At 43.1% G+C, this 25,677-nt stretch overlaps 2 protein-coding genes across 3 annotated transcripts in view; one reads left to right on the forward strand and one right to left on the reverse strand.

Moving 5' to 3' along the window:
- slc36a1 (solute carrier family 36 member 1) overlaps nt 1–25,677 on the reverse strand; it is a 532,187-nt gene that overhangs the window by 248,849 nt on the left and 257,661 nt on the right. The window lies entirely within an intron of this gene.
- cdh26.1 (cadherin 26, tandem duplicate 1) overlaps nt 4,056–25,677 on the forward strand; it is a 35,427-nt gene continuing 13,805 nt past the window's right edge. For both annotated transcript variants that reach the window (XM_061935314.2, XM_061935315.2), the window contains exons 1-12: nt 4,056–4,155; nt 13,561–13,620; nt 13,695–13,787; nt 13,877–14,035; nt 14,113–14,260; nt 14,633–14,802; nt 14,895–15,023; nt 15,098–15,283; nt 15,372–15,637; nt 16,492–16,634; nt 16,701–16,931; nt 17,021–17,239. In XM_061935314.2, the coding sequence (XP_061791298.1) occupies nt 4,129–4,155; nt 13,561–13,620; nt 13,695–13,787; nt 13,877–14,035; nt 14,113–14,260; nt 14,633–14,802; nt 14,895–15,023; nt 15,098–15,283; nt 15,372–15,637; nt 16,492–16,634; nt 16,701–16,931; nt 17,021–17,239 (1,831 nt within the window). In that variant the 5' untranslated portion in view covers nt 4,056–4,128. The remainder of the gene's footprint in view (nt 4,156–13,560; nt 13,621–13,694; nt 13,788–13,876; nt 14,036–14,112; nt 14,261–14,632; nt 14,803–14,894; nt 15,024–15,097; nt 15,284–15,371; nt 15,638–16,491; nt 16,635–16,700; nt 16,932–17,020; nt 17,240–25,677) is intronic.

Raw genomic sequence — 25,677 nt, forward strand, 5'->3', positions numbered from 1 at the left:
CACACAACACCAACAAGAACTGCTGGCTCCAAATCAGTCCTTAAGTCATTCATCAGCTCAAAGGTGACATTGCTGCACATATTTGTATTTATGACAGTAAATATGTTGATTGTTGCCATAAGCATGGAAAATGATCTTCCCACATCGTATGCCATATTGAACTCATCGCCTCCTTCTGAAGGTGGCGCAGCCTTTTGTGTGTAACTGTGCCAGTTTATACGCACATTCCAAACAAGCTAAATACAAATGCTAAACAGTTTCAGGTATGATAAGCCACCATGCAAGCGCAGAACCGTGGTCTATTGTAAAAGTCAGCATGTGTTTTAGTACCCGCAGACCTTGAGAAGATCAGTGTGTTCCTGCAGATTCAAAGAACATCAACCAGCCACGGTATGCTAACCCTTACGCGACAAATCTCAATGTGTATGTTGTTTTACATTAGGACATTTTGCTCTGATGTGAATAAAAATGAATGGAATTTAAAAAAAGTTGTTTAATTTTGCCCAATTATTTTGTATTATCTCATTACTGCTTTTAGTTCACCTTCTGGATAGAGAAAACTGCACAGTTTGATAAAATGACAATATGCTGTAAATACATTCAATGCGTCCCAGACAAAGACGTCTGTACACTTGACAGAGAATGTTAGGATTTGGGCTACTTCTGTTAGTCACAAACTTCAAATGTAGGTGTGTTTAGCTTAAAGGATCACGGAACACCACGCAATGCAGAGTAATGGACTAATATATTCAGGCTTCTTTTTGTATACTTAAGTTTGTAGTTTTATAGGACAGGTTTATTAACAAGTTTCTCATGTGTAGTTTTGCTATCAGTTGACACCTTTTGTTTGTTTATGTTGTGTTACGGTGCGGATGTTCTCCCGAAATGTGTTTTTCATTCTTGTTTGGTGTGGATTCACAGTGTGGCGCATATTTTTAACAGTGTTAAAGTTATTTATACGGGCACCCTCAGTGTAACCTGTATCGCTGTTGGTCAAGTATACATTGCATTCACGTTTGTGTGCGTGCAGAAGCCGCACATATCTTGTGACTGGGCCGGCACGTTGTAAGAATGGATGAAAAGCAGACGTGACGACAACTCGTAGAGGACGTTAAAGGCAGTGCCTTAAAGGCACGCCCCCAAGACTATGGTCCGGGTGGACTACGAGATATTATGACTGATGAACAACTTCGTTCGATAATGAAGGTTGCCTCAGCTCAAAGCCTGAGCACCGACATTAATGAACTAGCATCCAAGAAAAGATGGCAGGTATCTGGCTTGGGCACATCAGATTAGATCAGTGTGTTGCAAACTGAGCAGTTTAAAGTCCTGAATGGTTGATTTATTCATTGTTATTTTATTTTCTAATTTATTAGCCTGTGGAAAAAGTTTATGTTGATATGTACCTCAGAAGGCTGCAAATAGAAAAGAGGCATTCAATTTTTCTTTAAATTGTATTTGATATGCTATTGATATTTTTTACTTATTATTATTTGAAACTGGATTTTGCATGTCACTATAAAGTTCTATAAGCCTTGCTTGTTCAATATTCAATGCAAAACTTGTTTGGGTCCCTATTAAAAAGGTCAATTAGTTCAACCTTGGCCCGCGGCTTTGTTCACTTTTAAATTTTGGCCCACTCTGTATTTGAGTTTGACACCCCTGATCTAGATAGTATTTTCTTCCCTCCTTTGTCTGAAAGTTGTCATTGAAATGGATTTCATTTGACACCAGGCCCTGTTAGATAGATTGTGTTGATAGTGAACGTTTTTTCATTATTGAATACTGATTATAGTAAATGTGTTCACTGATTAGCATTTTGTGTTGCAATCGTGGGGTCGCATAGTTGTGAGGATTGTGTTCTCAAGCATGCGGCGGGATAAGCAGGAAGCAGCGTGCAGGTAAAATGAATACCTATTCCAATGACAAAGGCAAAAATACAAAAGATAAATGTGCCGCTGGCACGGGAATATACGGCAAAGCTAATGAAAGAACTCGCATGAAGGTCATTGAGTAGCTACCAAACTAAACTTACATTATGGATCAGAGTGTGGCAATCGAAGGCAATGATCCAGCAACTTGGCCTGGGTAACAACAGTATATAAAGTGGTTCGATTAGAGGCAGCAACAGGTGAGGACACTAATCACTAAAGAGAAACAGGAGTGACTAAGCACAGCCAGCTACAAGAAAAGTCAATCAAGGAAGGAGCGCTGAGGACAAAGCAAATAACCCAAACACGCAACAAGACATGACCTTAGACCTCAGGTCATGACATTTTTAGTCTAGTAAATTGTGTGTTGCAGGTGATTAAATTGTATATTCGGCTTATTGTCGGGGGAACAGTGCTTCTTAGCCTTGAAATATTCAACAAGAGCAGTAACTTCAATACATTTATGAGTGAACAAGCCTGAGGAAACGATGAGGTCAGCGTTTGGAGAAACCATTTACCAGTGTTCAACAAAGGTCTTACCTGGTGAGCGAGTGATCGCTGGGCTTTAAGAAGACTTTTAACAAAACAAGAGTAACACAAGTAGAATGTCTCGCTGCTTCCTTGCTGTTGGGGGTTGGCAGTGGGAGTGGGAAGAGTCACATATTCCTTTCTTTGTGTTGGCACAGCAGCATCAATTACATATATGCTCTTACTAATAATCATAATAGTTGGGCACAAACACATGAACTGATTATTACGGTGTAAGGATATCAACTAACCCTCATCAGCATCGTCATCATCATCAGCATCGTCATCATCATCATCATCAGCAGCAGCAGCAGCATCGCTCGCCTGCAACAGGAAGCTAACAAGCCAAATACTAGAGTCCGTGAACATCGCTAATAAAAAATGTTTCTTTTTGATTTATATACAAAAGTAAACATTTACATGTGCCAAGGCAGTAATATATGATGAAACAAGGCGCAGGCTCAAGAAGTATTTCCTGTTTATCTCCTCTTAATCAGAAAGGACAAACCCGTCAGGAAAACAACTGATTTGATTACTTTTGGTGCTGACGTAAGCTGACTCGCGTCCCATATGTGACCATAGGATGAATAAATATACGACATCACTTGGACTATAGTGGCCATAAAAAGTTAGTTTCTACATCCACGGTGCTCATAATGTGGCACAGGGGCCATTTGTGGCCCGTGACTCCTTTGTCATCGGCACATTAAAAGAACACCGACCAAAATTGGGAAGACAGTAAGCGTGCACAATGAGAAAACAAGTAAATGTTGACATTAGGAATAATAAAACCACAAAGCTTTGTCATTAAAAAACTAACAGGAAAATGTTCAATATGTATAGTATTTATATACACATAAATATATAGACATAGTTGACGCAGAGGTAGATGTGGTCGTCCACTCTCTCTTCCACAGTGTGGCATGCAGGCCACCCCTGATTTGAATCAGAATCAAAATCAGAAATACTTTATTAATCCCCGAGGGGAAATAAAAATTAGGGTCACTCTACTTAACCGTGCTGGTGCAGCATGTGAGCGCCGGAGCTTTGTATGCAGTCACCACAGCCACATTGTCCGTGGTCCTGCAAAAGAGAGTCCGAATTTTTCACATGCCCCGTTTCCCAAGTCTGCTCAGTAATTTCCTAGCCTAGCCTAGCGTTCTTATTTGTGTATTTTGTTTTTCTTTGTAGTTCACTCATGGCATGCGAGTTTTTGCCGCCATCGCCTTTTGTTTGCTGCCTTGTTTCTCCTCCACAATAAAGAGGAAGACCCCTTCACCAAAACGCTAACCGTTGGGATCCACAACACCCGCACTTAACAGTAGATCTTGTATTAGTTTTTGGCTGAGACCAAGGGTCTCGGGCTGGAAAAGGTTGCTGACCACTGGTCTAAAGTGTCAATGATTAGAATGCTTGGCATTCATTTGCAGAGGACAGAGAATAAGGTACACCTGAGCCCAATGTGTTGAGTTGCCATTGACTTCAACTCTCAAACGTTGCAAATATGAACGTGTATGCCTCTGGATCACAAGCAAGTGGAGGTGAAATGAAAAAACACTCCTTTGTTGATACAATGGAGTGATGCAACTTGCTGCCTGCAGGCGTAGTGGGTTATGCACCAAAGCTGATTAGCACAACCACACAGCTGCTGAGAGCTTGGAGGATCAAGATGAGGAACATTTCCATACCTCTGCTGGTAGGTCTGATCCTAAAATGTCTCCAATTTGAATGAATAACATATATTAGAGTGTATTTCTCCCGGAGTCTTGTTGCTACGCCACACTATTATTGACTGTCTAATAATACCATACTGGTACAGACGGTAAAGACATTATTTTGAAAAGTTGGACTTGGTGTTGTTCAGTGTAGTAGTTTATTTATATTGTATTACTTTATGAGCGTTTAGAACTTTGAATGTATACGTCATATTATACACGACCACAACAATGCTGTTATTGTTTAAAACTGCTAAGAAAATCCTAATTGGAATGAAAGATCAACCTTAATCACAGATCAACTTTACAAAACGATACAAAAGAGGTAGAACACATTTGAATGTTGTATGACTAAAAGGGCTTTACTCTGTAGTTTAGCAGATTACAATTTGATTATGAAAACTCCATTTAGAGCATTTTCAATTACAAAGCTGTTTGACCCCAAATTTGTTTGGATTTACATTATATTTTGCAACGTAGGAATTAAATATGAAATTAAAAATAATAATGTGATTCAGAGTCAAACCATGGCCATTATAAAACAGGCATGAACTGTACAGGTAACATTATTACCTGGTATGCAAACATAAAAAGAAGAAAACTGCTATTAAAATTAAACAAAAATAACATAAACCCTATGGAGGGAAGTGTACTGCTCAGAAGGCAATGAGAAGACATTTTGCTTATTAAGACTAACTGTCATAAACGAGTACAGTCGTGTACAGTAGAACCCTTGACACTTAGTTTTCAAATGACAGGCTTGGTAAACCAAAGAAGTAAACAACTGCTTTCAAGGTGAGTCTCCTCAAATTAAAACTAAAGTTGTATACATTTCATTTGTTCCTACAATATTGCTGACAATTATGATAGGTGCTCCTCAAATGTGTTTCCTATAAGTTGTATTGAGTATTGGGTGATAACATTTTAAAACCTTCCTTTTGGTGTGCAGTTATATCAGGATTCAGATTTCACCATTCTGATTTTCCAGCATAGTTCTGTAGTCATAGTCATAGTTAACATGTTATCATATGGTGTATCTCTGTCTCGTCTCATTAGAGCAGTGGAGTTGGGTGTCGTTGACATATCGGACAATACCGGTGCCAAATCGGTATTTTTAAAATAATGTTGCTGCTTAAACAGTGCCAAGAACGGATGGAAATAGGATATTAAATTCTTAATTAATATACATACAATTACAAGCAAACAATGCATTTACCAATATGGAATACAATTCAAAACAAATAATCACAATATAGAATGCAGGGAATATGCCAAAAAAAGTACTTGAAGTGCAAACATTGTGCCGTTGAAGTGCAATCAGAGCAGAGATTGATCTTTAATGGAACATTTTGGCGAAGTTAGACAACTGTTAACTACACTGTTTGCTGGTTAATGGTACATGCAAAAGTCATTTATCAATTGAGCTAAATGAAGTCATTAACTAAACCGTACTTGTGAAATATCACCTTCAAGCTCTTGTTCCAGGTGGCTGATTATCGTCACACTTGCATACCTATATTACAGTTGTATCTCATATTTGCCTCATATTGTTACTGTCGTGGATGGCAGTATTGCCCTGTTTAAGATTGTCACAACATTGCTGTTTACGGCAGACAAACTGCTTTACGGTAAACCAACAACGTGACTGTTGTTTGTGTGTTGTTACCGCGCTGGGAGGACGTTAATGAAAACAGCCTACAATAAACCCAAATAAGAAACCAAGATCTCGTCCTTGAGCATTCTACATGGTGTCAAAAGTGGCCCGTGGGTCACGGAAATCAAATTAAGATGGGAATAGACGACAACATGGCAAAGTTTAATCCCCCAGCGAGTTTTGCCTTTGACAAGCAGACGGAATGGCTCGACTGGAGACGGCGCTTTAAGCGGTACAGACTAGCACCAAAACTCAACATTGAGGATGGAAACGTGCAGGTGAGCTGCCTGATTTATGCAATGGGCAAGGAAGCAGAAAATATATATAAATCGTTCACCTTTGCCGAAGACGGACATAGAAACAAATTTGACCGCGTGGTGGAAAAGTTTGATGAGTATTTTTTTCCCGAGGAGGAATATTAATCACGAGAGGGCATGTCTTCACCAGCGTGTCCAGCATCCTGGAGAGAAGGCAGAGTGTTTTATCAGATCCTGTATGATATATCAGAAACAACGCTACGGGACTTGGGCCGCTTAATACACCGCACCGCGCCCACAATCCAAGATGGCAGCCATGTCTATTTTAGTGTTCAGTGTGTTCTTACCTGAGGTCTGAGTTTTTGTGTTTTTATGTATGAGATTTTAATTATTTTTAGTCTGAATGGTACACTGCAAAATAAACAAATTCTCTACAGAGTGGGATTTCTGGTGGATAGTTTCTCATAAAATGTCACTGGATTGCCATAGACTTTGGCCTACCTATAATCCACCTGTTCAGCACCCTCGGCCTGCCTGCTAGCCTTCCACCATCGGCCTGCTTGCTGCTGGCCATTCCTCCATCGGCCTGCCTGCTAACCTTCCAACATCAGCCTGCTTGCTGCTAGCCATTCCACCACCAGCCTGCCTGCTGCTAACCTTCCAACATCGGCCTGCTTGCTGCTAGCCATTCCACCATTGGCCTGCCTGCTGCTAGCCTTCCCCCATCGGCCTGCCTGCTAACCTTCCAACATCAGCCTGCTTGCTGCTAGCCATTCCACCACCAGCCTGCCTGCTGCTAACCTTCCAACATCGGCCTGCTTGCTGCTAGCCATTCCACCATTGGCCTGCCTGCTGCTAGCCATTCCACCATCGGCCTGCCTCCTGCTAACCTTCCAACATCGGCCTGCCTGCTAACCTTCCAACATCGGCCTGCTTGCTGCTAGCCATTCCACCATCGGCCTGCCTGCTGGTAGCCATTCCACAATCGGCCTGCCTGCTAACCTTCCAACAACATCGTCCTGCTTGCTGCTAGCCTTCCACCATTGGCTTGCCTTTCACCATCGGCCTGCCTGCTGCTAGCCTTCCACCATCGGCCTGCCTGCTAACCTTCCAACATCGGCCTGCTTGCTGCTAGCCATTCCACCATCGGCCTGCCTGCTGCTAGCCTTCCACCATCGGCCTGCCTGCTAACCTTCCAACATCGTCCTGCTTGCTGCTAGCCTTCCACCATTGGCTTGCCTTTCACCATCGGCCTGCCTGCTGCTAGCCTTCCACCATCGGCCTGCCTGCTAACCTTCCAACATCGGCCTGCTCGCTGCTAGCCATTCCACCATCGGCCTGCCTGCTGCTAGCCTTCCACCATCGGCCTGCCTGCTAACCTTCCAACATCGGCCTGCTTGCTGCTAGCCTTCCACCATTGGCTTGCCTTTCACCATCGGCCTGCCTGCTGCTAGCCTTCCACCATCGGCCTGCCTGCTAACCTTCCAACATCGGCCTGCTCGCTGCTAGCCATTCCACCATCGGCCTGCCTCCTGCTAACCTTCCAACATCGGCCTGCCTGCTAACCTTCCAACATCGGCCTGCCTGCTAACCTTCCAACATCGGCCTGCTTGCTGCTAGCCATTCCACCATCGGCCTGCCTGCTGGTAGCCATTCCACAATCGGCCTGCCTGCTAACCTTCCAACAACATCGTCCTGCTTGCTGCTAGCCTTCCACCATTGGCTTGCCTTTCACCATCGGCCTGCCTGCTGCTAGCCTTCCACCATCGGCCTGCCTGCTAACCTTCCAACATCGGCCTGCTTGCTGCTAGCCATTCCACCATCGGCCTGCCTGCTGCTAGCCTTCCACCATCGGCCTGCCTGCTAACCTTCCAACATCGTCCTGCTTGCTGCTAGCCTTCCACCATTGGCTTGCCTTTCACCATCGGCCTGCCTGCTGCTAGCCTTCCACCATCGGCCTGCCTGCTAACCTTCCAACATCGGCCTGCTCGCTGCTAGCCATTCCACCATCGGCCTGCCTGCTGCTAGCCTTCCACCATCGGCCTGCCTGCTAACCTTCCAACATAGGCCTGCTTGCTGCTAGCCATTCCACCATCGGCTTGCCTTTCACCATCGGCCTGCCTGCTGCTAGCCCTCCACCATCGGCCTGCTGTTTGCCTCCAGCCATTGATTTCGTCTACGGGGTCCACCCATCGGCCTTGGTTGCTAGCCTTCAGCCCTGTCTGCTAACACCTTCAAAAGTGGTAAAACAAGTGGAACTTCTTCCTCACTATGTCACAAATTATTATATTGTGTTTTTTACTTTTGTGTGGTTTTACTGGTGTCCCAAATGGGTCTTGTCACCCCACCTCACAAGCTATGCTACTTCAAGATGACAACTATGATAATTTGACATTTCATCATAGTGGCAGCTCCAAAAAACCTCGGCCTTATCTCAGTTGAAGATTCCTGTGACTTTGGACAAAACCAAATGGCTGCATACTATGGTAGTGTCCATTCATTCTTATTGTTTCCTTGTTTTGAGAGATCACGTCAACATTACTGCATCCTCCCCTATTGTGAGCACTTACTTTCACAGATTAAAGACAGACTCAAAAGATGGTAACTTTAAGCACAAATGTTCAGTTATATTATTGTTATTGCTCTCAGGAAATGTTGAGAATAATCCAGGCCCTGATACACCTACACAATGTTTTACACCTGCGGATTTTAAAACTAGATCTGGTCTTGGGATTATTCATATCAATGTTCGGAGTTTACTCCCTAAACTTGATATGATAAAGATCTAGATAAACTCAACAAATGCTGAAATTGTAGTCTTATCTGAAACTTGGCTTAAACAATCTGTGCTTGATAAAGATATTTACATTCATGGCTATAATGTCTATCGTACTGACCGACAAAGAAAAGGTGGTGGAGTGGCCATATATATTAAGCAGAGGTTTGATGTTAAATTAGTGCTCTCTGAATCAGTAAGTAATGAACTTGAACTGTTTGCACTTGAAATTGAATTAGCTAGAAATCACCACATTATAGTAGTGGGGTGTTATAGGCCTCCATCTGCCCCTAGTAATTCCCTATCTACTCTTGTGAAGCTTCTGTCTCAACTGAAATACAATGAAATAGTGATGGTTGGTGATTTGAACTGGGACTGGCTCACATCTGTGTCTGACTCTTTGAAAGCACAGTGTGAATCTCTAAATTTAACACAATTAATTAACTCAGCTACAAGACCTAATTCTAAATGCCCTCAAAAAGCTACACTCATTGACTTCATTCTAACAAATATGCCCTTTAAATGTGTTGCATCTGGTGTTTTCCCTAATGATGTGAGTGATCATTGTGTGATTGCAGTAGTGCGAGACACAAGGATTCCTAAAAGCAAGCCTCGTCTTGTTGAAAAATGTAATATGAAATTATTTGAGACGCAATCTTTTTTACTTGACTTGCATCTTTTTAATTGGGATAGAATTGCTTTTTTTGATAATGTTGAACTGGCTTGGAAATACCTCGGATGAGATCACTGCCAAGCTCAGTGGAGCAACGGTGTTCTCCTCTCTTGATGCTGCGAGTGGTTTCTGGCAGATCCCGCTGCACTCAGACAGAAGCAAGCTAGGAACTTTTATTTCACCGTCTGGCAGATACTGTTTCAAGAGATTACCAGTGCACCGAAAATCTTCCAGCGGAAAATGCTGGAGACACTGCAAGGGCTGGAAGGTGTTGAAGTTTTCATTGACAACATCCTGGTCTACGGGATCTCGATGGGACAGCACGACATCAGACTCAAAAAGGTACTTCAACGCATTGAATCAGCAGGCCTGAAGCTCAATAAAGACAAATGCTCCCTCAGACAAAGCCAACTACGTTTTTTGGGACATCTCCTCGATCGGTCAGGGGTCAGTCCCGACCCTGACAAAGTTGAGGCCATTCAACAGCTGGCCCCACCAAGAAATGTTCAGGAGCTATAAAAGTTCTGGGCATGGTGAACTACCTGAGGAGGTATGTTCCCAGCCTATCCACAATATACGAGCTTTAGAAAAGCAGGAACATCTGGACCTGGAGCCACACACAGCAGGCAGCATTTGAGAACATTAAGGAGATGCTGACCACAGCACCGGTCCTTTCCTTCTATGATGTTGGTAAGCCCACAGCTCTGCCGACGGCAGTAGTTACGGCCTGGGGGGGGTGTACTGCTCCAACTCCATGGAGCGGAGTGGAAGCCAGTAGCCTCCTGCTCCAGACATCTCACTGAAGTCGAAACACGTTATGCCCAGATTGAGAGAGTGTCTGGCTGGTGTACGGGCCTGTGAAAAATTTGACAAGTATGTTTGCGGCTTGGATCAGTTCAGGCTTGAGATCGATCACAAATCATTAGTACCGCTTGTCAACAACAGAAGTCTGGACAATGTTCCTTTAAGATGTCAGCGCTTACTGATGACACTCCTGAGGTACAAACCGGTAGCAGACTACGTGAAAGGAAAAACTCTTATAGTCGCAGATGCCCTGTCTCGTAGCCCACAGACAAACACAAAAGGAGAGACTGACACTCAGGATGATGTGGCGTGCTACGTAGCCACAGTGATGCAGGGCATCCCAGCATCTCCAACCAGAATGGAGAACATCAGAACAGCAACAACAGCTGACAGCCAGCAAAAGGCCATCATCAAACTAAACAGTCTGGGTGGCTGGAACACATTGCTAATGTCCCACCGTGTGCCAGAGACTTTCTGAAATTGAAAAATTAACTATCAGAAGCTGATGGTTTAGTCACACGAGGAAACAGGATTGTTATTCCAAAGTCATTAAGAGCAGATATTTTGCAGAAAATACACGGTGGACATCAAGGGCTCACAAAGTGCAGAGAAAGGGCCAAAATATTGGTTTGGTGGCCAGGACTCTTTCTAGGACTTAATTCATGCAGGACCTGTCAGGAGCAGAAGCGAGCTCAGCAGAAGGAGCCACTCATCTCCACACCCCTGCCAGACCGTCCATGGAAACAAATCGCTCTTGACCTTTGTGAACACAACAAGCATGTTTCTCTTGTGGTATCTGATTGCTATCCACGGTACCTAGGAATCCTGCATCTACCATCTACGACTAGCGCTCAGGTTATTCAGATACTCAAAACAACCTTCGCTAGGTTTGGTATCCCAGACGAGGTGGTGAGTGACAATTGACTCCAATTATCCAGTGCCGAATTCCAGGAGTTGGCATGGTAGCTGGACTTCAGACACATTGCGTCTAGTCATCACCACCCTCAAGGAAACGGCCATGCAAAAAGAGCAGTTTATTATTATTATTAGCCTTTATTTAACCAGGTAAAATCCCATTGAGATCAAAGATCTCTTTTCCAAGGGAGACCTGGCCAAGAGGGCAGCAGCAAGGTTACATTAAAAACAGTAAACAAATACATAAAACATCACATTTACAACATTAAAACTTGCTCACATAGCACATGTGCATACAGACAAGGTAGACTGCAATCCTTTCACAGAAGCTTTAAACTCATTCAACGTAACTAGGGTTTGAAGTTTAATGTTCGATTGTAGGTTATTCCAAGCCTTCGGTGCTGAAAACCTAAATGCTTTCTTGCCCAGTTCAGTTCTTACTTTGGGGACGACAAATTGCAGAACATTCATTGAACGAAGATTGTGACTTCCTTGTTTCTTTGTTAAAAGACAAGACAGATAAGATGGAGTGATACCCAGAATGGTTTTGTAGATGAAAACATACCAATGATTGAGGCGTCGAGCACATAAAGATGTCCAGTTAACCATTGAGTATAACACACAATGGTGAGTGCAGACTGCAAAGAGAATCCTCCGACAGGAAGATCCACTGATAGCTCTCATGTGCTATCGTTCAACTCCCTGCACTACCACAGGAGTTAGCCCAGCAGAACTGCTGATGGGAGGAAGTTCCGAACAACTCTCTCTACGCTTGAGAAAAATCTGCAACCTAACTGGCCCAACAGAAAGACTGTCAAGCAAAAGGATGCTAAAGAGAAGACCAAACAAGCCTTCTATTACAAACGCACGCGGTCATGGTGCCAGACATCTTCCTGCTCTACAGCCAGGAGACAATGTCTACGTCAAGCTTGACAATGAAAAATCTTGGAAGACGCCAGCAGTGGTCTCAGAAGAAAGTATAACTCTGAGATCTTATATCGTCAATACACAGGGAGGAGCAGTGCTGCAGCAGAACATATTTAATCTCCGGGCAGAACCAATTCCTGAACCGGAAAAGACTACTCCACCAGCGCACACCACTGAGAGTGTTGGGATGATTTCTCAATCACTGTGTGCCACCGTTACAGAGGATAGCTGCCCAAATCCAAGTGAGCTGACGACCCCAACACAAACACCAGGACATGTTTTCACCAGGTCTGGCTGTGTCAGCAAGCTGGCCGCTAAACTGGACTTGTAGAGAAAAATATTTTGGGTGTTGCACATTGGACATTGGGGTGACATTCAGAGGGGAAAAAATACCTATGGCCTTTGGGGGGGAAGTGGAAGAAAAAAGATGACACAACCATTGTTCACTTTGAGAATGCACATTGAGTTATGTTTACGAAACATTTGTGTAATAGTTATGTAGTTTCTGTACATTTTGATAAGAGTAATTGCTTCCTGAGTTATTGTGACAAAGAAAGTACACTTGAAGTATTTGCAACTTAGACCTATTTTTACAGATTTGAAGTTGATGTTACATAGCCCCCTTTCGCTTGGAAAAGACTAAGCAATAATGTGGCATCACAATTGTAATATTGTTCATTTCAATTGACATTTTACTACCTGTTTAGATACACTTTGCAGTTATTTGAGATAACTTGAAAAGGAAGGACATGTCACATATGCATGTACGGTAGATGGCATTATTGCCCTGTTTGAGTGTCACAACATTGCTGTTTACGGCAGAAGAACTGCCTTACGGTAGACTAAAAACGTGACTGTTGTTTTTACCGCGCTGGGAGGACGTTAATGAAAACAGCCTACAATAAACCCACATAAGAAACCAAGAGCTTGCCCTCGATCATTCTACAGTTACCACTAAGTCAATAGTGCAGTGACCCAGAACTTATGTATTTTGTTTGCGTTCTGTAAAGTCTGTAAATGTATACAGGTAAGTCCTGAGGGTTCGGGTCGGAAAAGGGTGAGAGTGTGTGTTTGTGTTGGCTGGACAATAAGAATTGGGTGTAGTTACAACTGACATGAACCGTTTTGTTACAATGAGAAATTGTTGATTGATGTCATTCAATTTCCGGGTAACTGTCACAATAATTATTATCAATTCAGCAGTGGTGCTCGTATGGTACTAAATTGATGTATGCATCCTATAGTATTGTTATTTTTAGTAACACTAAAACCTAAACACGAAACACTAAACCCTAACCCTAACCCTTTGCAGGTGACTGATGTTTGAGCCTAGACTCAGCTAAGTGCTTTCTAAGTGATCTTGTTCTGTTGTTTCTGTAGGCTTTAGTCATGTCGACACTGGCCTCTCCTCGAGGGCACAACAGCCAGCGTGCCAAGCGGGTAACTGTCACTTTCACAATGATTTGCAAGAACATGTGCTGTCTGGCTATTCATGGTCATTGTGTGGTCAACAGGAGCTTTTAGCACGTTCCAAAAGAAGGTGGGTTTTGTCTACCATTGAAGTAGTGGAAGAAGACCCAGGACCGTACCCAAAACCAATTGCTCAGGTTAAAACAACATTTTGTAGCCAAAATCCACTGTCAGCAAAGTCACAACATGCAGCAAATAACTACTAAACCGTGCTTTTTCTTTGCAGATGTTCAATGACAGGATTTATCAACACAATAATCATAAATATGTGATAAGTGGAATGGGTGTGACTGAGGAGCCACTTGGTGTGTTCTCTATCGATGAACAAAGTGGGAAAGTCTTCGCCCATAAACCCATTGACAGAGAGAAGCATGCCTTCTTTCAGGTAAGTTCAAAGTGCATCACACATTTATCATATTTCTAATCTTCATTCAGAGAACTAGAACATTTTCCTACCCACAGATCAAGTTCGACATCTTGGACATAAATACAGGCAGCACAATAGACAGAGAATTAGCATTCGATGTAGAAATACAGGACATTAATGACAACGCACCGAAATTTCTCCATCCACGAATGAGCGTTGATGTGAGCGAGAACACACCAGAGGGTGAGTTTCTGAACAAAACATGTGACACCCTAACCACATAGCAATGTGAGGGCCACAGGCCTACATACATTTGCCAGATACTGTGTATATATCCCCTTTTATGGATTTCTTTACACTGGAAGCAAGAAAATAAAAAAGTGACACATTGTTAATATTCCTAACAAATCTGGCAACTTCAAGCTAAATCTTGAGTCATCTTTTCAACTAGAATAGATGACATATACTTTTTGCTAAAAATATATGAAACAGGGTCAATTATTTATTATTATTGTTTCCAAATTGGTATAAAATGAATATTCGAATATTTATTTTCCTTACATCCTATTTTTTACTCGTTTCCTCTTACTACCTTGGGTGTCAACTCCTGCCAAGGCCTCTTGCCAGTTAGGATCGAGGTCTCAGACCCTGATGAAGTGAACACCCCTAACTCCACCGTTAGCCTGAGTGTCATATCACAGTCCCCACAACTCCCCAAAATGGATGTACACCAGATTGACGACCGGCTGGCTCAGCTTACTTTTAAAGGATGTTTTGACTACGACGTAAGTCTTGCTAACTTCCTACCTAAGGCCGCATGATAAAACTTGTTCACGTGACATCCCAAGTATAATACTGGTCTATATTTATGTTTCAGAAAGTAAAGACGTATGAAATAATACTTCAGGCGAAAGATCATGGAAAACCATCCCTGTCATCAACCGCTGTCATCACTCTCAATATCATTGACAGCAACAGTCATCCTCCGACGTTCAAAGCAAAGAAGGCAAGCTTGTTTTTTATCATACTGCAACAAGTACTATTGAAGTTCCTAATGATGTTGATGCTCCATCTATGCAGTATCTTGGTGAAATTCAGGAAATGGTCACACGTGAAAATGTTTTAAGGCTTTCAGTAGAAGACAAAGACACTCCTAAAACCCCTGGCTGGCGGGCCAAATACTTCTTTGTCAAAGGAAATGAGGAAAACAACTACAACATTGAAACTGACCCTGAGACTAATGAGGGTATTTTGAGTGTCATCAAGGTAAATGTGTCTGTTTTCAGGGCCAAAAATGCATCATCAAGCACGACTGGAGCTGCACCAAAGCTGACTTGGCATGTGTGCCCTCTAGGGGAAAGATTTCGAGAAAACAACCATGACAACGCTGCATATCGGGGTAGAGAATGAGGAAGCATTGTATGTCTGTGGGGATGCAGCAACCACCAGGAAAGGCTTCTGGGATACCGTTAACATTACAATGAAAGTGACAGACGTTAATGACCCTCCTGACTTTGAAAAATATACAGTCAAAGTCTATGAGAAAGAAGAGCAGGAACCAGGAAGATTGCTGTACACTCCAAAGGTTCTTGATGTGGACTCGGACATATCAAACATTAGGTGGGTGTTTACATGATTCGACTATAACCACTTCAAGAAACAAACTCCTCATGCTGGCTGATCAATGGCTACCTCAAAATAATGGCAAATGCAGATGTAAAGAGACAACTTCTAAAAGGAAGTGGATGCTTTACTAGACTGGCCTGCCTGTAGTCCAGACCTGTCTCCCATTGAAAATGTGTGGTGCAATATGAAGCCTAAAATAGCAGAAGGGAGACTGTTGAACAATTTAAGCTGTACATCAAGCAAGAATGGGAAATAATTCCACTTCAAAAATGTGTCTCCTCAGTTCCCAAACCTTTACCGAGTGTTGTTAAAAGGAAAGGCCATGTAACACACTGGTAAAATTGTCCATGTGCCAACTTTTTTGCAATCTGTTGCTGCCATTAAATTCTAAGGTAATGATTATTTGCAAAAAAAAAAAAAAAGTTTCTCAGTTCGAACATTAAAAGTCTTGTCTTTGTAGTTTATTCAATTGATTATAAGTTGAAAAGGATTTGCAAATCCTTGTGTTCTGTTTTTATTTACAAATTACACAACGTGACAACTTCACTGGTTTTGCGTTTTGTAAATAATACTGACTATGAGCATAACTTTAAATACATCTTTGTGGATCTTGTAACCATAACAATACAAATAAATGGACCAACTTGATCTTTATGTGTCAAATGTGTATCAAGATGAATTGGTTAAAGGTTTCAGAAAGATTAATTGGGATTTTTCTTTAAACCGGTGAATTGGTGTTTATTTTAAAACTACACAGATGATATGGAGCGGACATTCACATTGTTAGAATCAATAACAATTGCAATACAATATGTCATTCAGGGAATTGAATACATGATGTTTTCTAGGTTTACAAAGATAGAAGATGCAGCTGATTGGGTGACAATTGACAAGAAAACAGGACAAGTCACAACCACTAAGAAAATGGACCGGGAGTCACCCTTTGTCCATGACAACATTTATAAAATACTGTTGGCTGCAATAGATGATGGTATGAAGCCACTACTAACGACCATATAGGACAAAACACAAAATAATACAAATATTTGTTAACAAGGTGATCCTCCAGCTACCAGCACCGGAACCGTATTGGTTCACCTCCTGGATATAAATGACAACAAGCCAAAGCTGATCAACACTAGCGTCACAATGTGTGGAAACAAGTTCAACAAAGTCATGATTGCTGCAAAGGATCTGGATTCACACCCTTACAGCGGACCCTTTACCGTCTCACTGAAGCGTGATGATGCAACCCAGTTACAGCGATGGAAAGTGGACCCCTCCACCGGTAAATGTAGTAAACATAGCTTTTCTGTTCAAAGTTGAAATTGGTCCAAATTCTAGAGACCACTCATGCTTCTCTTCATTCTGCGTCAGGTGAGGAAGTCGGGCTGGTTAGCCTGAAGACACTTGCTAATGGCAAATACACAGTGCCCCTTCTGATTGAGGATCAACAAGGCATGTCTGGAGAGGACACCGCAGTCATAACGGTGTGTGACTGCCAAGCGGGAAACGTGTGTCACCACAAACGGCTCTCAACAAGTCTGGGAGCAGCTGCCATTGGACTGATAATAGCAGGATTGCTCATATTTTTGGGTGAGTATCACCTTCTTCACCTACACTGTGACGGAGCAAAAATATCGCTCAGAATTAAGTTCTATTGAAAAGGTCAGTCTAAATTCACTCAGATTTAAGGGAGCAATGTCCAGTTTAACACCATACCCAAATCAATCAGACTCATGAACAGTATTCAGTCCTAGTTTTTTTTTGAAGGATTCTTTGTATATTTATTGTATTATTAACTCCAGGTATTTTAGTTACATAGACACATGAATTTTATTGTATCATTGATTAAGGATTCAAGCACTCAACGACATTTTAGCTATCCAACTGGTTTAATGTATGTTTATTATTTCATGATATTGGTGCCGTGTTGCCTACATTTCCTGTTAACGAGTTTCACGAGGATGACCGGGGTAGTGTTGTTGTTGTTTCTTCCATTCAGTGGGATGCATGTTTATGTGATTTTAGTTTTACTCAATCTAACAGCAGCATTTGATATGGTGAACCATAATATTTTAATTAGCCACCTACAGCATCAAGTGGGCATTTGTGGTACTGCTTTGAGTTGGCTGAAGTCATATTTGACTAACAGGATCTTCTCTGTAAATGTTGCTGGTTCGGAATCCTCTGTTGCTCCCTTGACATGTGGGGTCACACAGGGCTCATTTTTAGGACCACTGCTCTTTTCTATTTATTTACTTCCCCTGGACCCAATCCTAAGAAAGTATGATATTTATTTTCATTGTTATGCTGATGACACACACATTTATTTATGGTGTTTGTGTCTGCTTCAATTTCCCTTGATTGCAGAAAGTTCACCGCTTGCTAATTAATCTGCTGAAGACATCCGTTTCTTCTGGTTCTTGTCCACTATTCATACCTTTCGCGGAGGATCTTTGTTTTAATTTGGTGCCCTGTCACAATGATATCATTCATTCATCCTGATCCATTTCATTTATGATATCCCTCAGAATTATGTTTCACTGCGGAAACTTTCTTTTGGAGAATCTTCATCTCTTGACTCATTTCTTGAATTTTCTTTCCCGCGTTATTATTCTGAGTTTGCAGACTTTCTATATTTTTCTGCAGACTTCCCAGACCTTCCTTTTGTTCTAATATTGCTCATTCCAAGTCTGCTTTGTTATCTAAGAAGGGTGTAATGGTACACAAATCTCGGTTCCGTACGTACCTCGCTTTAGGGGTCACTGTTCAGTTCGTTTTTGGTACAGTAAGAAAACAACAAAATATACATTTCCTGGTTATTTATTTTCAAAATTTGTAAACAATGGCTTTATCCTTTTAACATTGGGAACACTATAATAATTATTCCCAAAAATAGAAATAGCTCTGTGTGCGATGGATGTGAGCCACCACTAAGCTGATCAGTGCAACAGCAAGCAGTCATGAATGCTCAGGATAACAATAACATACATATACACACAGGGTCCATTGCCAGGGTTAATGTGGTCAACATATATCAAATAAAAACTAAATAAAACCAATTAAGATAAGGCTCCGAATTGGTTTCTTAACTAAATCTTTCTACATACAAAGTGCAACATTAAACTGCTTCAAGTTGTTGCTCAGATGAAATAAAATGACTCAGATTTTAACAAAACTTTTATTCTACTTATAAAAAGTGCAACATTAAACAGTTTTAAGTCAACTCAACCTCAGATTAAGTTTTCTCAACCCCCCCCTCCAGCCTTTAACCCTGGTGACTTTCACTCAATCTTCATGTTTTTTGCCAGAAAAATCAGTTCATCCACATTGTCTGCAGAAAGAGCAGACCTGCTTGCAGTTACAATGTCTCCAGCTGTGGAAAATACCTTTTTGCTGGGCATGGAGCTATCAGGTATGGCGAGGTAGTGCCTGGCTAACTTGACTAACATGTTTGACGTGTTGCCAGAAGCATACCCTACCGCTGCTGAACAATGTCGGCAAACCTCTTTCGTTTTGTCCGCCTCTTGTCCTCCGTTGTTGTATCGCACTGCGAAGCCGAAGTGTTCCCAAACGGGAGATTTTAATGAGGCAGGAGGGTCTGCCAGCTCTGGCTTTTGCATGTTTTCCTAGCCCGGTCGTTGCTAGCATGCCATGTGTTGTGCCTCGGTGTGCATTGTTTACACAACGTGCGGTACGCTTCTTATGTCCGTCCGTGCGGTGCACAACTTAATATGTCCGCGTGGAAACTCGTTCAGTGCACCTCTGTTCCGAACAGAACACCCCGTACCAAAACGGTTTAATACAAATACACGTACCGTTACACCCTTATTATCTAATCTTGCTTTTTCTATTTCTTCTCTTAGTTCAGCTACTTTTTGAAACGTTAAGTCTAGCTTTCCATCGTTTCCTTTATCTAGAGACTCATTTAATCCAGATGACACTGAAGGTTTCAGGATTTGATGGTTCTTTTAACATATCACTAACAGCAGTTGCCTCTTTAGCAACTTGCAGTACTTGTAACTTGTTCATTTCAACAATTTCATACCTTGCGCCCTCCAGCGATCAACTGGAGGTGTCATCCCGTAAACTAGGAGCGGCATGGCGTAGTGGGTAGAGCAACCGTGCCAGAAACCTGAGGGTTGAAGGTTCCCTCCCCGCCTCTTACCATCCAAAAATCGCTGCTGTTGTGTCCTTGGGCGGGACACTTCACCTTTTCCCCCGGTGCCACTCACACCGGTTAATTGAATGATGAATGATAGGTGGTGGTCGGAGTGGCCGTTGGCGCAAATTGCAGCCACGCTTCCGTCAGTTTACCCCAGGGCAGCTGTGGCTATGAAAGTAGCTTACCACCACCAGGTGTGAATGATTGATGGGTTCTACATGTAAAGCGACTTTGAGTACTTAGAAAAGCGCTATATAAATCCCAGTTATTATTATTATTATTATTATTAAACAGAGATCACTCTGTGTGATCGAAACACTAACAAGATGGCGCTTCTCCGTTCGGCTGCCTCTCCACGCTCTCGTCACAAGATTTGTGTATTTTGGTTAATTTGTGTAGATTTTTTTGTTTGTTTTACTTCGACCAACGGCACAACAATTGTTTACGACCGACAGACTCTTTTGGACATAAATTCAAAAACAACTCACCAACTTCAACGAAGCTCGGACCTCTTGAAGGAACTGCCGGCAGAATTGAGAGTCCATCCAAATGCCGGTAACAACAACAAAGGACAATGGCGGACACACCATCGATACCGTGGCAGCTGAGGGGTAATAAGGAACCGCGTGAGAAGACGTGCGAGCCGGACGCCTCTCCCTTCTATCCTGCTCTCCAACGTCCAGTCAATTGAGAACAAGCTGGACGACATTAGGGCGAGGATTAAGTTCCAGCGGGACATCGGAGACTGTAACGTCCTGTGTTTCACGGAGATCTGTCTCACACCGGAGGTTCCAGACCACGCCATCAGCCTGGAGCCCTTCTCCATGTACCGGAGCAACAGGAACTAGTCGTCGAGGAAATCGAGAGGCGGAGGCGTGTGTTTTATGGTGAATAAACACTGGTGTGGACCGAGCAGTGTGGAGAAGATAGGGGAACACTGCTCACCGGACCTGGAGTTTCTCATCACCAAATGCCGCCCGTTCTACCTACCAAGGGAGCTAACATCAGTTATCCTCATCGGTGTATACATTCCACCCCAGGCCAACATTGAGACCGCGCTTTCGGAGCTCTACGACCATGTAAATAAACTCCAGACAGCTCATGTTGATGCTGCTATTGTGGTTGCTGGAGACTTTGATAAGGCGAAACTTAAAACGGTATTACCAACGTTTTACCAAAACGTGACCTGTCCTACCCGAGGCGATAATATACTGGACCACCGCTACTCGCAGTTCAAATGCGGCTATAAATCACAGTTTTTATCAGCCTTCGGTAAATCAGATCACTCCGCCATCTTGCTCGTACCTGTGTATAAACAAAGTTTGAAGCGCGCGCCCGTGGTGACGCGAGAAGTCAAGTGTTGGTCTGTGAACTCAGAGAGCGCGCTCCAGGACGTGCTAGATTGTACAGACTGGAGCGTGTTCCGCGAGGGCACAGACAACATTGACAAATATACAGACACTGTGCTGGACTTTGTTGGTAAACTGGTCGAGGAAATAGTCCCCACATACACAGTAAGGGTTTTTCCAAATCAGAAGCCCTGGGTTGATAGATCGGTCCGAGAGGCTTTGAAAGCGCGCACCTAAGCCTACAGCAGAGGGCGCGCGACCGGCGACATGCACGCTTACAAGGCAGCGTGCTATGATGTCAGGCGTGTAGTGAAACAGGCAAAGGGAAGATACAGGGACAAAATGGAGTTTCAATTTCAGCAGGCTGACTCCATAGCTGTATGGCAAGGAATCAGAACCATGACAGACTACAAAGGCAGCCCCCCCATGGTGAATGCTGATGTCTCCCTGGCAAATGAGCTAAATACCTTTTATGCACGGTTTGAGGCTGCAAATTCCAACAGCAGCATTCATGGCGCCGCAGAAGAGGGTATGGCCACTGGCAATGGAGACTCAGCATTCAGAATAACAGAACATGACGTGAGGAGAACCTTCAAGAGGGTGAATACCAGAAAAGCCACAGGGCCAGACGGCATTCCCGGTTGCATCCTAAATGTCTGTGCTGACCAACTGGCACTGGTATTCACAGACATATTCAATATGTCCCTTGAAGAGTCCGTCATCCCCACCTGTCTGAAAAATGCACCATTGTCCCTGTTCCAAAGAAATCTGCCCCTGCCTGCCTCAACGACTACCACCCCGTAGCCCTCACCCCCTAGCCATGAAGTGCTTTGAGAAGCTAATCAAAGACCACATATGCCCCCCCCCCCCCCCCCCCCCCCCCCCACCACCACTATAGACCCCCTGCAATTTGCATACCGCCCAAACAGGTCAACCGACGATGCAATCGCACACGTATTGCATACCGCCACGACACACCTGGACAAAAGGCAGGGGAACTATGTGAGAATGCTGTTCATAGACTACAGTTCAGCATTCAACACCATAGTCCCATCCAAGCTTGTCATCAAGCTCAAGGACCTGGGCTTGAACTCAACCCTCTGTCAGTGGGTCCTGGATTTCCTGACAGGCAGACCACAAGTGGTGAGAGCAGGGAATTGCACCCCATCAACCATCATCCTCAACACCGGAGCCCCCCAGGGCTGCGTTCTGAGCCCCCTCCTCTATTCACTTTACACACATGACTGTGTGGCTAAAAACACCACCAACTCCATTGTGAAATTTGCTGATGACACAGCTGTGGTGGGCCTGATCTCTGGTAACGATGAGATGGCCTACCTGAGTGAAGTGAAGAACCTGGCACTATGGTGTCAGGAGAACCACCTCACCCTGAACGTCAGCAAGACCAAGGAGATCATAGTGGATTTTAGGAGATGGGGGGCAAGGAACTACAGTCCACTCAGCATAGACGGGACGCTGGTCGAGAGAGTGACCAACTTCAAATACCTCAGAGTGACAATATCAGAAGACCTGTCCTGGACCACACACAAAGACAACGTGGTGAAAAAGGCACGACAGCGTCTCTATTTCCTCAGGAGACTCAGGAAGTTCAAACTAAACCACAAGATCCTCAGAAACTTCTACTCATGCACAACAGTGTCATGACTGGAAACATCACCTCCTGGTTTGGGAATAGCACCGCGCACGACCGCAACAGACTGCAGAGAGTGGCCAGATCAGCCGAGCGCACCATTGGAGGTGTGCTCCCAACCATCTGCAACATCTACACCAGGCGGTGTAGATCCAAGGCCAAGAGGATAGTGAGGGACTCTAGCCACCCAAGCTTCTCACTGCTGCAGTCAGGCAAGTCTCATGGCCAACACGGAGAGACTCAGGAGGAGCTTCTATCCCCAAGCCATCAGACTGCTCAACTGCACCGCTGATTAACACTTTATCACAATTGCACAAGAATCACTTTACTTACCACTGTAATTACCGGACTACAATACTCTTCATTCAATGACTGTAAATAATGTAAAAACAAGAGTATAAAGAAGTCATACTGTTTGTTCATACTACTGTCACTACTCAACTGCCAAAAGAACTGTAGACACCTTAATATTTATTACTTCCTATACTGTATATACTGTTTATACTGTATATACTGTTATACTATGTCATATTGCACTGGTACCGTATGTGACTACTGTACTTTTACTTGTACTGATACTTCTACCATAACTACTGGGACTTATTGTGCAACTTATTGTCTTGTAATTAATGTACATCAGAGCTATTCAAATTGTTGTATTTTTTGTATTTAGTGTATTAGATTCAGCAACTAGTGTTTGGATCCCACTGTACGCAATATCTGAAGAGCATGGAAAAAAGCATTTCACTGTGGTGTACTCTGCATGTGACGAATAAAACCCTTGAACCTTGAACCTAACACAGCTCCAAACTATTGCCGTGCAATCTCATTGAAGCTTCTCGTTACTAGGTACCTGCTTTAAATTGCGGTCATACTTGCCAACCTTGAGACCTCTGAATTCTGGAGATGGGGGGGTGGGTTTGGTGGTAGCGGGGTTGTATATTGTAGCGTCCCGGAAGAGTTAGTGTTGCAAGGGGTTCTGGGTATTTGTTCTGTTGTGTTTATGTTGTGTTACGGTGCGGATGTTCTCCCAAAATGTGTTTGTCATTCTTGTTTGGTGTGGGTTCACAGTGTGGCGCATATTTGTAACAGTGTTAAAGTTGTGTATACGGCCACCCTCAGTGTGGCCTGTATAAAGTTAAAGTTAAAAGTTAAAGTACCAATGATTGTCACACACACACTAGGTGTGGCGAAATTATTCTCTGCATTTAACCCATCACCCTTGATCACCCCCTGGGAGGTGAGGGGAGCAGTGGGCAGCAGCGGTGGACGTGCCCGGGAATCATTATTGGTGATTTAACCCCCAATTCCAACCCTTGATACTGAGTGCCAAGCAGGGAGGTAATGGGTCCCATTTTTTATAGTCTTTGGTATGACTCGGCCGGGGTTTGAACCCACAACCTACCGATCTCAGGGCGGACACTCTAACCACTAGGCCACTGGCTGTTGATCAAGTATACCTGGCATTCACTTACAGTATATGTGTGTAGAAGCCGTATATATTATGTAACTAGGCCGACACGCTGTTAGTATGGAGGAAAAGCGGACGTGAAGACAGTTTTAGAGTACGCTAAAGGCAGTGCCTATACGGCACGCCCCCAATATTAATTTCCAGGTGGAAATCGGGAGAAATTCGGGGGAATGGTAGCCCCGGGAGATTTTCGGGAGGGGCACTGAAATTCTGGAGTCTCCTGGGAAAATCAGAAGGGTTGGCAAGTATGATTGCGGTGCATTTGGGCCGTTGGCTGGAGGCTAACAGCTCTTCCAATTGGCCTTACTTCAGCAAATGTGTGCTTCTCACCGGACCAAACATGGTCCCAAGATGCTAGCTAACTCTTCTGTGGCTGTAATTGCAATCAGTGGTCAAAAGAGTTTCAAAATTATCAAAAACTCTGGTAGCAACATTGAGCCCAGAAAGTTGAGGACTTGAATAACACCATAGAAATAAATTCCATCTTGATGTTCGTCAAGAAGGTGACATATGAAGAAATCATCTAAATTGTGAAAAATTGTGAATAAATGTAAATCGGGGCCACTTCACACAGGTGATTTACCAATGCACTTGGTCATAAATAGTATGAAGCTGTTGTTTATTGATCTGACAAAAGCATTCCACACAATAATAATATTATAATTGACAAATTGTCAGGCTTGGACGAAGGAAGGGACTCAGATGCAGAGATGGGATACTAAATAACGCCTTTATTTTGAAAACTCTTAAACCTCCAGAGCAGAGTATATTCAAATTACTGATTCACAAAATCATGTTATATGCTTGCATGTTCGAAATAAACTCAAACTCAACTCAACTCAAAAACAGACAGCGAAAAAAGGTTCCAAAAAGGTTCCAAAAAGGGAAAAACTGAAAATCACTCCAAAAGGAGGAAATACAAAAATAAAGACAAACTATAATTAGCACCGTATCTGCTATAAAAACTTTAACAAAAAACGCTCCAACAGGAGGAAGAAAATAATGACTATAAAAATTACTACTACGACTACTACTTATTCTAATAAATGTAAACAAAAAAACACTCAAAAACTTTGAGGAAGGAAGATCATTAGGAAAAAATCATAACTCACCACTGCGGTTGAAAAAAGGCTAGATAACAAAAGTCGCTCTGAGGGAGGAAAAAAGTTAACTCAAAATTACAGCGTGGGAATATCTGGATACAACGAAGTAGACGTGGGACGAAGCAAGGCATGGACATGAACATGAACATGAACATGAACATGGATGCTAGACAGGCACGAAAGCTCGAGACAATCTGGCACAGAACAAGGGGAGGCATGGGCTTATATGGAACATGAGGGTAATGGGAAACAGGTGGAAACAATCAAGGGTCAGGGATGACGTCAGACTGGT

The sequence above is a fragment of the Nerophis lumbriciformis genome, linkage group LG16 (assembly GCF_033978685.3).
Source record: "Nerophis lumbriciformis linkage group LG16, RoL_Nlum_v2.1, whole genome shotgun sequence".
NCBI lineage: Eukaryota > Metazoa > Chordata > Actinopteri > Syngnathiformes > Syngnathidae > Nerophis > Nerophis lumbriciformis.